We start from the raw sequence: 15,822 nt of genomic DNA on the forward strand, positions 1-15,822 counted from the left end.
TGGCACCCCGGCACGGGGCAGGGCAGGTGCCCACTCAGATGGGGCTTCTCCAGGGAAGGGCCGGCCTGGCTGCGGAGCGGAGGCCACCTTGGTGGCCTCAGCCCAGCCGCCAGGCACGGGCTCTCCCAAGGTGCCTGCGCTTCCACGGAGCGCATCCCAGGCAGCTGCACCCCACGGCCTGCACGGCCAGTTTTAAACGACCTCAGCTCTCGGGAATTCTGACCTGACACACAGCGGCGCGGTGCTGCACGAGCACAGGGCACTCACGCGCCTCCCGACACCTGCCCAGGCAGCCTGCCACCGCGGCACGGCTTGCCTTACACGGCAGCTCTTGTTTAAAGAAGAAAAAAAAATACAATTGTTTTAGCCTCACTTTTTCAACAGCAATTAGAAAAGTATTTTTTGATTTTTAAAAGCTTAGAAATAGTTGATTTCCCCTCGCATTCAGGTACTATAGTCTGTAACTTCATTTCAAATATTTCGGCTGATTTTTAGATCTATGGGTTTCTATAAAAACAGGTTATAGTCCCAGATGTTTTCTAAATACGCAGTCTGTTGCACAACTGCACTATGAAATTCTTAACGGAAAATCCACAGCCCATAGAAAATGCATTTCTGTATAAATTGTAAATCTATAGCTAATACAAACAGTATAATGATCCTAGGTATAAAGAAGCTGCTATGTCACAAATTTCCTCAGCACTAGCACATCTGTGAACAACAGAAAATGACCCAAGACCGTATTATTGGGCTACTGATCTGTGAAATTTCTCACTGTTTTGTAATTATTGCTCTGCTTCCAATTATACAAAAGTGTCAGAACACAGGTGGAAGATAAGCCGTGAAATTCCTCACAGCAAAAACAACTCTATAGATGTCTTACAGAATTATTTCAAAAACGCACAGGAAAAAAAAGACAAGTTGAAAACGGAGGAAGGCACCACTGTGGCAACACCTTTCAGACCCTGTTTCCCATGCAGAAGAAACTGCAAGTGATTACCTGACAGCCGATTCAGTTCCCTAAGAAATTACGTGGGAGATTTCATTTCAGGTGCTTGTAAATACGTGTCCATGTCACAGCATGACAATACTTATACCACGTTTTTTTTATGATTTTGTTGGGAGCAGCAGGATTAACTTCTACATTCACCAGCTTGCTTCCCGCACTCTTTTTTTTCAGTTAAAACCAGATAAAAGCTAACAAAGAGGTCGAACTGCAACGCAGGTTTCAGAAAACTCCCACCGTGTATTTCACCGACCCCCCCGAAACCTGGAGGCTGCGGTGGGAAGAGATGCTGCCCCCCGAGCAACGAGGTGAGGCGGCCGGGAAAGGGGGGAAGCAGCGGAGCGCGGCGCGGCACAGCCGGCCCGCTGCAGGACAGACACCGCCCCCGCGCGGGGCGGCCCCGCGCTGCACCGCACCGCTCCCGGCCCCGGCACCACCGCACCGCTCCCGGCCCCGGCCCCGCGCCACCGCACCGCTCCCGCGCCACCGCACCGCTCCCGCGCCACCGCACCGCTCCCGGCCCCGGCACCACCGCACCGCTCCCGCACCGCTCCCGCGCCACCGCACCGCTCCCGGCCCCGCGCCACCGCACCGCTCCCGCACCACCGCACCACCGCACCGCTCCCGCACCGCTCCCGCGCCACCACACCGCTCCCGCACCACCGCACCGCTCCCGGCCCCGGCCCCGCGCCACCGCACCGCTCCCGGCCCCGGCCCACCGCACCGCTCCCGCACCGCTCCCGCGCCACCGCACCGCTCCCGGCCCCGGCCCCGCGCCACCGCACCGCTCTGCACGCGGCTCTCCGCAAGGCACTTCTGTGCACGGCTGTAGATCTGCTTCCGGCATTCCAGGGGCGTTTATAGGCGAGACTAACATATTTCTCAAACGGTTTTATTCCCTTTATGCTCACCTAGGAAGTGGAATTAGCAGACAGTAAAAACTAAACGCGTATCCGAGCAGGAAGCGCCAACAGCGAGCGGAGCACTGCGCTCCACAGCATCTCCGAGGCTCACCGTGCAGCCCTCTGCCATGCGCTTCATGGAGGGGCCTCCCCGGGCATCTTCTCACAGCCCACCAGCGCTACGCACGCTCCTGTGCACTGGAGTACCAAGAGAAAAATCCCATACAACTTGCATAATTCAAAGAGTTGTTACTTATTTACAAGCATTTATATAAACTCATTTTTTAAAGAAAAAAAACCCGCAACAGTGAGGGAAAGGGAAACATTTGATTAGGAACAATGTGTGGAGGCTGGTGATGATGAAATACTTGTAGCTTTTTGTACGTGCTTCTTAGAAGACTCTGTGGACTTTGCATTCCAGAAGGTCATTCCTCAAAAGAACCCCAGAGGACTCAAAATTTGAGGAGGGAGCCTGCACAGCCACGTGTTGCTCCCTTGGCTCCTCCTGCAACATGACCTTCCCTTGCAGAGCAGCCCTGTTCCCATCCATCCATCCATCCATCCATCCATCCATCCATCCATCTCTCCAGGTACAGCACCTCTGCCAGACACTGCTTCTGCTGCCTTCTCACCTTGCCACACACTGCTGGAACCCGGTGCCATATAATAAACACTTCTTGGAAGTATTACTTCTAGGAAGTTTGACATGAGCCCAGGCCCTCTGAAGGACCAGGGCAGGAGTCCCTGGAAGCCCCAACAGGACGAGATCTCTGGAGCTGAACACCACCATCATTAGTGAGGTGGGCTGCCAAGTCCCACAGATCGACCCTCCCACAGTGGTGCCAACAGAGGGAAATGAAGAGCCATGAGGTTATAGTCACACTGACATGCAGACATGCATTCAGTACCAGGGAGACCTCGTTTTATTATGATGCTATGGCATCTTAAGACCAGCAATGAAGTCCCACTTCTCTAGCTTGGCATATTTTTCAAAGATACCACTATAAAAACAAACTCAAGTACAAAGTAAAATTCCATGGAAAGAAGGAAGAAAAATGGAGAAGATGGAAAGAGGCTGATGAAATTAGCAGAAGAAAATTCAAGCAGAGACTACAGTAAAGGATAAGCCTGGCAAGAAAGCATACTCCAAAATCTCCCGCTCGGCAGCCGGCCACATTGATATACAGCTACAAATTCCAGAGTATTATGACCGTCCCAGCTGCACCAGATCTCCGCTTAGCCTGCCCAGAACTCAGAAAGCTGCACCCATCTCAACTGGGGCCACGCAGGAGGGCACACTCGGTGCGTGTCCAAGCGTGCGTTCGCAGCGTGTTGGTACCGCAACCGTCCCGACACCCTCCAAGACGGGGGCAGCGTGGGGGCGGGGGGGGGGCCGGCACACATCCTGGTGCTTCAGCTCCACCTCCTGGGGACAACTGCCCTTCTGCAAAACCAGCAATTCCTTCAAATTGTTAATGGAGAAGGGGCCGAGAACTAATCAGGCATGTGAATCCCCCCAATATTCAATTCAATTATGTGTCTCTTCCTAAATCATCTTTTTTATTTAACAAAACTCTAAACTGCCACAGCTAATAAGCTCGGAAGAATCAGTGTACACCATTCATTTCTGGGAACAGGCCGATATTTTCTAAGACCCATTAATAATGATGACAGGATTTATGTACAAGATAAATTCAATTCAATTTCCTTTTTCAATTAATGGCCAATTATTCGAACTCAGCTCAACTAAAAATATTACTCAAATATCATTAATCTAACAAAAATTAACTTTACTATTCTCTCACTAATGAACATGTATAATTTTAAGGTAAAACAACACGCTTGAATAAAATGTTGTCTGCCTGCATTTTTAGGACCACTGCTCACTGCTGGAGCCCTCCCGATCACGCTAATTCAGGTTCTTATTATTAAGGACAATGACTCGAGCAAAGGTCCCTCCTAGATCCCCCACTGCAGGCTACCCAGTGCTTCATCTAGCTTAGTTCAAAAGCCATTTTACATCAAAAAACTGCTGGTACAGAGCGCATAGAGTCAAGTAAAAATAATCAGGGAAAACAAGGCATAACCCTTTTCGACACATGAAGGCAATGCACATACTCGTTACCTAGTCCAAGAGAAAATACCTGCATTACTGCAGAATTTGAGCCTTTTTTTACAGTGCTTATCCTCACTTCATCTTTATTGCTCCCACCTGACCCGTGTAACTCTCCCCCTCACTGGGCAGCACTGGGCACTGTGTAGCCCAAGACCACCATGGCACCTCCGAGCTGCCTGTTCCCGCCCCGCTCCCAGGACAGCAATGCCCTGCATCGGTGCGGGGAGACAGGAGCTGGGCTGGATGGCGATACCCCCAAACATGAGCACCCGGGGCAGGGGGACAGCCCGAGGAACTCGCAGTTCCCCCACACAACACCGAGGATTTGTGCCCCGTTAAAGAGGGGACGCAACAGCAGCCCCTTCTAGAGACCGGCTTCTTAGGAGACCCCCACACGCTCTCCATGGACGATGCCTTCGTGATCTTCTGCACGGCAAACACCTCGGCCTCTGTAACCCAACCGCCGATTCGGCAGAAAAACGGGCTGTTGCCTGCTGTGCTCTCCAGTAATAACCCATCTTTGTCCATTTCCTAGGGGGTTTTTAAGGGAACTTTCATTTCAGTAACTACCTCACAGAACTCGAGCTGTGGAAGTAGGCAGCCACATGAGCGCAGCATCCTCTCTCCTTTCAATCCACCTGTATTAGCAGTGCAACTCGGACCTGCGCTTTATGGTGCCCGTGTTCTTTAAACACATCTTTCCAATGTCAGAAACACGAGTTTCTAAAGGCATCCATCTTTTTCCTTTTTTTTAATTCGAAAAAAAATCCACTATAGAATGAACTAATGACAGTGCTATACATCCTTACTAGGAGGAGCAAGCTGAAACTGCAGCACATCAGATACACAGCCCAACAGCATTTTTTCCTTGCAAGGTTATCCATCGGGCTGAGCAAGCAGACAGGCAATTGAGGATTCTCTTTATATTTCAAAAAATAAATCCATACTGAGAAGTGAAGCAACTACCCTACCATGCAGATGCTTCCACAGATCAGCTCAGTGCCGTAACAACCACACAACTCCTACCTGGCACCCTAAAAGCTCGAGACACGAGCTGGTGACGAGCTTGCTCTCAGAGGCCTGGATCACCAGGAGTCCTCGGGATCTGCCTGACTGCAACAAAGATTCTCTCTCAACCTACTGAAACCACGTGTTCAACACAGCAAGTATGCTTTGAACTATGCAGGGGTTTCTTCTGCCTTCTTTTCACAATGAAAAAAAAAGAAAAGAGCATTTGCTAGGCAATATAAAACCTTAATTGAATATTCCAGAAATCAATAAATACAGGGCACCAAACAAAACTAGCTTTGATCTAATTAGAATAAAAATGTCACCGATTATTCTGAGATGTTTTCATATAAAATAATTTGATGAGATTTGATGAAAACGTCAACTTATTTCTGGCTGCTATTCAGTTTCAGCATGAATGCTCTTATTCCAGAATAAAAGTACCTTATTCACAATTAACTTAGGCTACTTGAGAAGTATGCACAGGTAAATGTTCATCAAATCCATCCATTTTTGAGTAACTCTTCACATGTAAATCTTGATGCTTTTCTAATTTACCCCTTACACAAAATATACCAAATACAGTTAACAGAACATAAATGCTAGGAGTTTGGGAAAAATCCATACAAGTGCCAAGACCTGTTTTATTAAGAGTGAAGTCCATCGGGTGTACTCATAAGTAAATACAACAATTGTACTGAATTTCTCAGCTTCGCAGACTTTCACCTGTCTTCTCTCTTCCTTAATTACACATTCTCTAACACAAACTACGACCTACCTTCTAGATTACATTTCATATGACAAAAAAGTATCATGGTTTTAAACAGAGACTTACAGGAGGCTGAATTTTAAAAAGTATTGTCAACCTATTTGGGTATCTGAACATTTCTGGCTAGCACACGAGTCAGTTTGTCCGCGCCAGTTTGCTATCCGTGTTTCCAGTCATAACTGGAACAGCATCGCAGCTGCCTGCTTAGTTAATCTGAAACTTCTGGGAAGCCGTCGTTCTGCTCGCAAAGGCCGTCACCCGCAAACCTCATTCACAACTGCTGGGCACTCTGAACTCCGACGCTGCCATCTTCCCAGAGCTGACAAGCATTAGCTCTAATGTAGCAGCCTTCTGCCCACAGATTCATCTTCAGATTGTTTTTAAATTTTACAGAACTGTGCGTCTCTGAAGCGTGATATGAATTGCTCCATCCACGTGTGTGCACTGCCGGTGCAGCCCCTGCTGCCCAGGCTCACGACGCTCGCCGTCGCTAGCCTTAGGGCAAGAGCTGCTGCCAAAATCTGACTCTCCCTCTCAACCCCTCCCTTAGGGACTGTGAGGGGACCACCCCACTGGGACCAGAGACCCACCGTGGGCTGTCAGCAGCATCTCACACCTCCCTTAGGCTGGACACTTGCTGCTCATCCTGTGGGCTGGGTTTGTATGTTGTGGTCGGTTAGTAAGCTCTGAGTGGAACAGATTCCTGTGCAACTTCATCCTGTCACCAGGCTGGAGGAGGCTTTGAGCAACCTGGTGTAGTGGAGGGTGTCCCTGCCCATGGCAGGGGGGTTGGAACTGGATGGTCTTCAAGTTCCCTTCCAACCCAAACCATTCTATGATTCTATGACCTACAGCAAAACAAAATCAACCAACGGAACCAGTTTTCTCCCTAGTCACGACACCTCCTCCTCTCCCTCCACAAATCCCAAACCTAAAACCAGTCTGGTTTATACCAGATTGGGTATACATGACCATAAATGACAAATGCCTGGTACTAAGCTTTATTTGTGCTTGGGGGGATGCAAAATGAGCCATTTTGATCCTTTACACATAGTGAATTATTAGAGTTTTTAAAACCAAACCACTCCACGAGAGACACCTCGTTACCACACTGCTCTTTTATTTCGCAGCTCTCGTGTAACACACGCATCCCAAGTTGCCTTGAACTGGAAGAGAGAGGCTGCACGCTGAAGGGACAGGCTACTGAACCCCCACCAGATCTCACTGCCAGTCCTAACGCCGCCAAGCTGAGTAACTACGGGCAGCAAAGCCTCATTTAGCTTTGCAGCAGCCAAGCCAAGGAGAGCCCTACCGAAGAAGTGATGCCAGAACTGCTAGAAAAGAGGATACAAAAGCAGCAGGGGTAAAGGTTAGCCAAACTGCAACTACTTGGGCTTCTCTATTTCTAAAGAAAACAATATCATACAATAATATATGTGATAAATGTTTATACTTCAAAGACAGAGAGGTAATAATATCATAATCGCAAGGCTAACATCTGCTGCCAATTCCGTGCCTTAGAAGGGATGGAAAAAAGCCCACAGAAGTTAAAGAACTTTGCAATCAAACAGAACTAAAGAGGAAACAGGGAGACGCATAACATCGTGTGAGCCAAACCACAGTGGAGATAAAACCAAAACTTTACCCTAAATGGACACACCACAGTGGTGAAATCCCCATTCGGATAGTCAACCAGGGCGTAAGTTATATGCACACAAAGACCGAACAGAGGAGCTGAAGAACTGCCAGTTTACATCACTTGTAAAAAAAAAATCATTTATAGGAATCTCTGATTTACGACAGTAGTCTCAGGAACTCAGTATGAGGACCAAGCATGAGGTGTCAAAAGGTAGACTGTAAGTCAACAAAAGTTTAAGAAGCTCAATACAAAGGTGCATCCTCTCTCCGAGTTTTCTGGCTACTAGAAGTCTAACAAGGAGGGCATATAATATTTCCTCTATCATGGGGAGAAAATGCTGTGTGCTAGTGATATAAAGCATAATTAAATAATTGCTCATCTTTTGTTTTTTTTTCCCTTTTCCACACTGAACTGATTCAGCATTATAAGGTTCTTACAGGTTGAAAAGAATGACAGAAAAAAAGCCAGAAACATCATTCTATGAGTCACCTCCACCTTTTCATTACGCTTTTAAAAGTTCTGATGCAAGAACTGAATGCCAGAACACTCGTGGTGCCTTCACCACGTCTGTGTACAGAGACAAACCCACCATCTTTCTTACGCTCCTTCTCCACTAGCTACGCTTTCAAGGATTGCTTTCCTTCTTGAGCTACGGCAACTGGAAACGCCTCACCAACACACACTGGTACTATGCTCATTGTTATTTGTCTATTAGCAGTGCTCTTACACTCGCTGCCAGGTTGGGGTTACTACCACAGACGAGCCCACCTCTGAAAAGAGCTGAGGGCTCCTGTGGGAAACGGCCTCTATCCTGTGATTGTCTCCATCTGAGACCGATGGAGCCATTTCCTCACCACCCAACACTGCTTTACTGGTACGCGCAGCATTGTTTACAGACAGGCTGTTGCATGGGGCTCCATCAGACACCCTTACAAACCTGTTTTATATCTTTATAGTTACTAGTTCAACAGAGAGTAATTTAATCAAATAATAAAAAACACTTGTTTGGTTAGATCATTTTCCATGGAAAATAATATACTGGTACAAACAGCCTTTCCCACCCCCCCTTTATTGACTGAATGTTGACAGAATTTCTTTTTCCAGGAAGGCCCAGCTTTAGTAAACACAGGATGAGAGGAAAAAGATATGCAAAGCAACATTTATGACAGGAAAGGGAGAATTACAAAGGCGGTTGGGGACTACTGCAAAAAAACATAGTGCCTAGAAAATAACGCTGGTATATGAAACAAGAAACCACATTGTTTCTTGAACTAGGAACTTTGCAAAATACAGAGTTCTTCAGAGACACAAACGAGACACGCTCTAGGATTGCTGTCGACCTCTTTCAGAGCCTTTTTGTCCACCGTAGTGGCACCAAAAAGAAATGTACCTCATTCATGTTAAATAAAGTAACTTCAATACTATAAAGTACTGTCACCATGTTTAAAAACAAAAGTTACAGATATCTGGTTGTAGGTTGTATTAGTCTTCTACACTGTGTTTCCCAAATTAAGATCACAGATGAGTAGCCCTGTTTCCCATAATCACAGAAAAGTCTAGGTCGGAAGGGATCTCTACATATTACCTGGTGTGACCCCCGCTGAAAGCAGAGCAGGTTTGCAGAACCGCCGATAGCCCTTCTCACCGTATCAGGAGGGGCTGCAGGCCCACCACAGCCCTGCAACAGGACCCTGCGGGGTCTTCATTACTGAGCAGGTTTATCCAGATGCGGTTCGGAGCCACAAGAGACTAAACCATGCAGTTCTGTCCTACTGCCCTTCATCTACCGGGACTTCCTGAACATCTTCAGCATGTAGTTTGAACACTCCTGATGGCAGATTTGTCTCACTAAGGCTCAGTAAAGCTGATAATCTTGTTTTTCTCCTCTTTGATGAAAAAGAGAAAAAAATCCTGATATCCGTCTTCCAGTTCCACATAACCTGGGCTTCTGGCCAGAGTCATTAAAGAATGAGTAAATAAAAACCTTTCCAGGTTCTTACTCCCCTAGGACACATGCTTTACATGCTGCCTAGCTGGGGTTTGTGCTCGTGTTGGGGGGCTGTTTTTTCCTTGTTTGAACTGGGTGCCCCAGTCACTGCCTTGGGCTGCAGGGCAGCACCAGCTGACACAGGGCACAGAGCCCCAGAGGCACTGAGCAGTGCCCTGGGCGAAGAGGAAGCTGCTGTCCTGGAGAGAAAGGAGATATCACCCATTCACCTCCGAAGGACTGTTCTTCCTTGTACGATCCAGCAGTGATCACCTAAACAAAGAGCAGACCTGTTCACACATTGTACAGCCCCGGCCATGACCACACAATCACTTCTGCTCTGTGTAAGAGGCAACTCCACACACACGTTTTTACGTTGACCTAAACATCACTCGCATACTAGTGGCATCTTGTGCTCTGGCTCTGCTCACAATCCCACAGGTGAGGGAGCCTGGGAATCAGCCCTAGAGATCCCTAACACAAGTCTGGAACGCTCACCAAGCCATCGCCAGCTCATCATGCTGCAGAGCTGGCACCACCTCAGACTGTCAGAGTAACACGTTTTCTTGAATGGAAGGTAATTCTGATCCACCAAGAAGGTTAATTGTTAGAGGGAAAAAAACTTGGACAATTGTTTTAAATAATGAAAAGACTTTCTATGCATTCTGGCGTTCTACTCATTTTTAAGTGGATGCCCTTCTGTGAAATCAGCATATACATGTCCTACAAAGTAAACGCTCTTAGTAAAGATGTAATCCTCACCGTGGTGGAAACAGCTCACACCCCCACACCAATCAAAACCCCCCCAAATAGTTTAATAGAAGAAATTCATCATCTGTTGAACTAAACTTGTGAAAGAAGGAAGTTTACCGTAAAATGTTCCTGTGATTTATAGTTCTCATCCAGGTAAACTCGGGCTCTGTTGTAGTCTTTCATTGCGTCACTTGATAACAGTTCTCTAAAAGAGAAAGAAGAGATTGAAAACACAATGGGAGACACAAAGATGCTCAGTGCTTCAGTGTTGCTCTCTGTACTGTCATGTCCCCAGCACCACCCAGAGGAACCCGGCTTTCACCTCATCTCGGCACGAATTTCAGGGATGAAAGTCTCCCGTGGCACGGCTGTCTGCCTGCAGGCGCCGACCACACTTCAGCTACACTTTCTGCATGAACCGTGAAGTTCCCAAGTGCCGTTGGGACACAGCTATGAAGGACTCCAGACTCTAAACACCACAAAATTCCACGCCATCAAGTGATTCGTGCTAAAGGCCCTGTGGTCCCCACTCTGGAGCTTTACTCTCCTGCACCCTGTCCTGCCGGCGGGAGCAGAGAGCTCCCGGCAGGGCCAGACACCTTCCCGCCTCGATGGAGAGCAGCGGCGGCAAAGCGGCGGTGCGAGTCGCACGGGCAGCGGTACCCGGCGCTGCCCGAGGGGCTCTCGCAGGCGGCTTTTGAGCAGCCGGGCGCGTCCGGCGGCCGTGAGGAGCGCGAAGGTCACAACGCTCCGGGGTCGGGATGAGCTTCGGTGCAGCGGAACGAGCCCGGCACGCTCTGCCCTGCCCGCGGTGCCTCCCGCGGGAACCGAGCCCGCCCTCCCCGCACGCTGCCGGGGCCCGGGCAGGGCGACCCTGCTGCGCCCCCGCCAACGCCCGCCGTCCTGGAGCAGCCGCCGCCGCAGAGCGCGTCCTCCGCCGCGCCCGCCGGCACCGCCCGCCCGCCCGCAGCAGAGGGCGGCGCTGCCCCGCGCGGCCCGCGCTCCCTGGCGCCGGCAGCCACCGCGCCCGCCGCCGGCAGAGGGCGCTGCCGGCCCGCCGCGGGGCGGGGCGCTCCGGGGCGCTCCGGTACCGCCCTCCGCCGCCCCGGGCCCGCGGCGCTGTGGCTGCCCGTGACCTTCCGCAGGCGACGGGCGGACGGACGGTCGGACAGCGGCCCGGCAGAGCGCACGTGCCCACGGCGAAAGCACCTGGTGCCGGTGCGAGCTGCACCTCGCTGGGCAGCTGGGGCGGGGGGGCACAACCGGCCGAGGGTACCCCGGGAAGCTCCGTCCCTGCGGACGGGTGCCCCAGGCCGGCCGCCTTCGGGAGCGGCGTGCGAATGAGCCGGGCCCCGGCGGCTCGGGCCGCTGGCCCCGAGCGTTCTCGCCGCCATCCGTGCACACGCGGCAGCTTCCACGGGAGCGGCAGCACCGGCAGCTGCCGCGGGCAAACACGTTCCCACGGCCTCGCCTCGAGCTGCTCCCGCCTCACCGGCTGCTCCCCGGGCAGAAAGGGCTGCGCTTCCCACCGCTTCCAACCCTGGGCACTGGATGCGCTGACGGTTCTGGCGGGGCGCTCAACGCTCCAGTTAAAACCCTGAACTTCACACTCTGACTTACAGGGTCAGTTTCTGTACCTCAGGCGTGCTTCGCTCACCCGTCTGCCACCCACCTTCCCCCTGCCACCCCACCTTCCTTCCAGCTCACACCATTTTCTCAGCGTCACCAGCTATTAAAAACGCCACCACTGGACGGCACTGGGATGCACCTGCCACAACTCCTGCCCAGAAGCACAGCCATATGCCGTTCAAGTTCGGAGCCTGAAGGTGCTTTCCAAACATGAAATTGATTGCCAGTCATAATGAGCTTCATCTCAGAGATGACACAAAAGGGAGATATATAGCCCATATATCGCAGGATTATCTTGCCAGGACATGGCCAGTTACTTTTCCCAATTTCTTAAACAATACAGAGCGTAAACATTTGCCGTGTCACTTCCTTCTGCAAGGTCATATGACACGCTGAAGTTGAAAAATATTTCAAAGCTTATATACTTTACACATCTAATGACTTCTGCTTACAATTATATACCATGTTACATGTTATAACTTTCCAGTTACTTACTTAACAAACTTGTCCACATGAGACATGGAAGCTTCATAGTTTTTTCCTCCAAATTCTTGGCAGTGTAAAGCCATGAAGTGGGGCTTGTGTGCATGTACAACCTGAAACAGAGAAACACACATTAACAAAGTCGTACCCACAACTATTACCATACAACACAAATGACACAAATCCAGATGTGTTATTTCTGGAAAGAGGACTATCAGCTGTTTTCTGAGAAGTAACTGGCAGAACAGTAATAAACAAACCATCATTTGTTATGCACATAAAGCTCATAATACACTAATTATCTCAAATATTTTTACCTAATATTTTTTTCTTTAACTATGACTTAGTACTTAGCAAATATGTAACACCTTCCAACTCACCTCAAAGAGGACCTAACACCTTCAATACAATCAAAACATCTCCTTGTCCGGGAGTTGGAAGAGTTCAAACACCTGAATTAATTTCTTAAGTCGTTTTGGTTTTGTGTTTTTGGTTTTTTTTTTTTTTTTTCCCCCACTTTTACAAAATATCTCGAATTAGCTCATGACAGAATGCTGATTAGCTGACACATTTCCTATGTTTACTTATGGGGTATCTTACTTACAAAAGTGTTTAAATAACACACACAATGGTATCTGTACACATGTATAATACAGGAGGTCTACCATGTTATTTCAGGTGTTCATCCTGCATAATGCAGGTATCAAATACTAAATAGTCAGCATTAGGATGCAATTTTCATACTAAAACACCTCGAATGTATACTTTTTTTGTCATGTACCAAATCAAACAGTCAGTATATATAAATTTGCTGCTGCATTAAATGCACGTTCAGTGTTATTTTGTCCTAATTTTCTCTGTGTTAACTATTTTCACCATTGCAAACACATCTACAGATGTCTCTGGGTTGATACTGAGTCTCTACTGCTTGCATTTCATGTCTTGTCTTGCGATTTAATAGACACAAGCTACAGAACCATTTCCATTTCTTAAAAGGGTAACTGAAATAATCAAGTACGTGCTGGTGCAAACATACAGGGTGAATAACACGTTAAAAATCTGAAATACAATTCACTTATTTTTCTACTCGGTGGGACTCGGCGGTCCCACCAGCACAAGGGCCACGTTGTCCGCGCAGCCATTCAGAAGAACAGTCCGGTTTCCATGAGCTGCTTCGACCAGAGTAACAAATTAACTCCTCTCTCCGCAGGCTTTGGCGCCGGCAGGTCCGGGGTCTCTGCCCCGCGGGGCCCACAGCATCCTCCCCGGTTCTTGTGCTGGGGATGGGGGGCAGACAGATGTGCAGGAGGCGGGCATGGCTTCTGCAAACATTTCTAACTTCAACACACCGCGGTGAAGAATAACTGAAAAAGTAACAGGGACAGCTTTCCTTCTGTACTCATTTTTTTGCTGCTGGTGCCCTGGAACTCCAGAAAGGACAGACATAATAAATCTTTGCGGTCACGCTTTTAATTATGTAACTCAACAGTGACTAACTTTACTGTAAAAATGTTTCTTTCAAACCACAGTAGAGAGAAACTGTCGTCTGATCTGATAACAGTGCAAAATTCCTCATTCCTGAACATGCAAATAATCTCGTTAGAAAATCAAGCTCAAAAGCAATGAATTAAAGATTAGCAAAACATGAAATGCAGCACGTTTGCACTGAGCAGAAGGCAAACAGCAATCCCATCTCTGCTTTTAACTACCACCTTTTCACGACAGCAACACAGCTGCTCGGCTGCGCTCCGGAAGGGACTGGCAGCCAGGCTGGCTGTGACCGTGGCCGAGAGCACCAGCAGGCGACAGTGCCCACCTCTGCTCGAGGGACTCCGCAGAGCATGTGTCCCACGGACCCGTCGGGCGCGACAGGGCGAGTCACCCACAAGGTCCTACCACCCACTGGAGGCACGTCGCGTCCCAGGGATGCCCCTTGGGCACCGCTCTCCATCAGAGCCTGGAGTGAGCGCCCCGGGCTGCCAGGCAGCCGCTGATCGGAGTGTGCCCGCAGCGGGGCTGGCAGGAGGGAGTAGCCAAACAAGCAGCAACCCGACGTGGGCACGGGGACGCCTGGCAGTGGCTCACAAACACTAATGCTGACGGCAGTAAGGCACACGACTACATACAGATCAGGTAGTAAATTCAGCAAATTACAGCGTTTCTAATCTAACCTAGGTTAGACTCGCCAGAAGAAGATAACAGCCACTGGTTTCCGAGTGATTTCTGACAAGTCACTTCCTCTTCTGTACCTCAGCTTCCCCATCATCGAAAGAAATCTTGACACGGACCTGCTCGGTGAAGCATTTTGAGGTGAGCTACTGACAAGTGTTACTATATAAAGGAAAAAAGTAAATACTCCCTCCCATATACAAGGTTGTGGATCTTTGTGCGCTTCAGTTAGCTCATTAATGCTGGTTTCTGCCTAACGATGACATGTAGCAATCTTGCTTTAAAAACACACCATCAACAGTAAGGACTGAGAATGAGCTAGAGCAGAACCCAACGGAAAGTGCGACTGAAAAAAACTAAGTAAGCAGACTACAGAACAGACGGCTAAAAAAAATATAATAAAATACCTGGAATCCAAGAAAGTTTACCCAACTGGGATGTATATCAAATACATAATCAAAGGAAAAGTATGTACAACTGTAAGAGCTTACATTAACACCAGCTGATATTATAGATTTACAAACAATTAAGAGAAAGCTTTGCTGAGGAAGTTTTTCTTAAGTATCTTGTCCAACACCAAACATGGCACTGAAAAGGACCTATCTCTGAAGTGGTTTTGAACACGCAAAATGCGGGTTTTGGCTACAACTACCAACATTCAGGAGAGAGGTTTCATCTTCCAAAAAGTCTAAATGTCTACTTTGATTTTCAGTGAGAGCTGTTAAACAGAAACTTGAGCCACACTAAGCTGTGGAAACAAAGTCCAAGACGAACGTATCATAGAATCATAGAATGGTTTGGGTTGGAAGGGACCTTAAAGATCATCCAGTTCCAACCCCCCTGCCATGGGCAGGGACACCTTCACTGAGATCTGGCTGCTCAAAGCCCCATCCAACCCAGCCTTGAACACTTCCCAGGACAGGGCATCCACAGCTTCTCTGGGCAACCGTTTTTTTTAAAAAATCTTGACACTTAAAGGCATTCAACTCTAATGAACCGTGGGTGGTGGGACAGGTAGGGAGCAGCTTCCCTGGCACTCCAATGGACAGGGGCACGCACATGGCCTGTGGCACACCATCCTGCCCACGGTGCAGGGGAGGCTTTGCCCTTGTACTCATGGCACGGTGCGACATGGCAGAACGGAAACAAGTGTCCCCACACAGATGCTCCTTTCTTCCCTAGGACAACGTGTTGAAGCAGCCAGCCTCACCCGCGGGCTAGGAAACAAGCTGCACTTCGCAGCAGCGTCGTGCGCCTTGACCTGCACAAGCCAGGACCATGGCGGTCTTGCATCAGCCCATACCACTCCTGAGTGCTCACTGGCTGCAGAGATCAACTGTGCCAGTACGCTCATCTTCCTG

At 48.9% G+C, this 15,822-nt stretch overlaps 1 protein-coding gene across 1 annotated transcript in view; it reads right to left on the reverse strand.

Moving 5' to 3' along the window:
• The window catches only part of INPP5A (inositol polyphosphate-5-phosphatase A), a 253,129-nt gene that overhangs the window by 165,800 nt on the left and 71,507 nt on the right, over positions 1-15,822 (reverse strand). Inside the window, 2 exon segments of the mRNA XM_086616504.1 lie at positions 10,298-10,385; positions 12,305-12,405. Coding sequence (XP_086472630.1) covers positions 10,298-10,385; positions 12,305-12,405 — 189 coding nt within the window.

The sequence above is a fragment of the Tauraco erythrolophus genome, chromosome 9 (genome assembly GCF_009769465.1).
Source record: "Tauraco erythrolophus isolate bTauEry1 chromosome 9, bTauEry1.pri, whole genome shotgun sequence".
NCBI lineage: Eukaryota > Metazoa > Chordata > Aves > Musophagiformes > Musophagidae > Tauraco > Tauraco erythrolophus.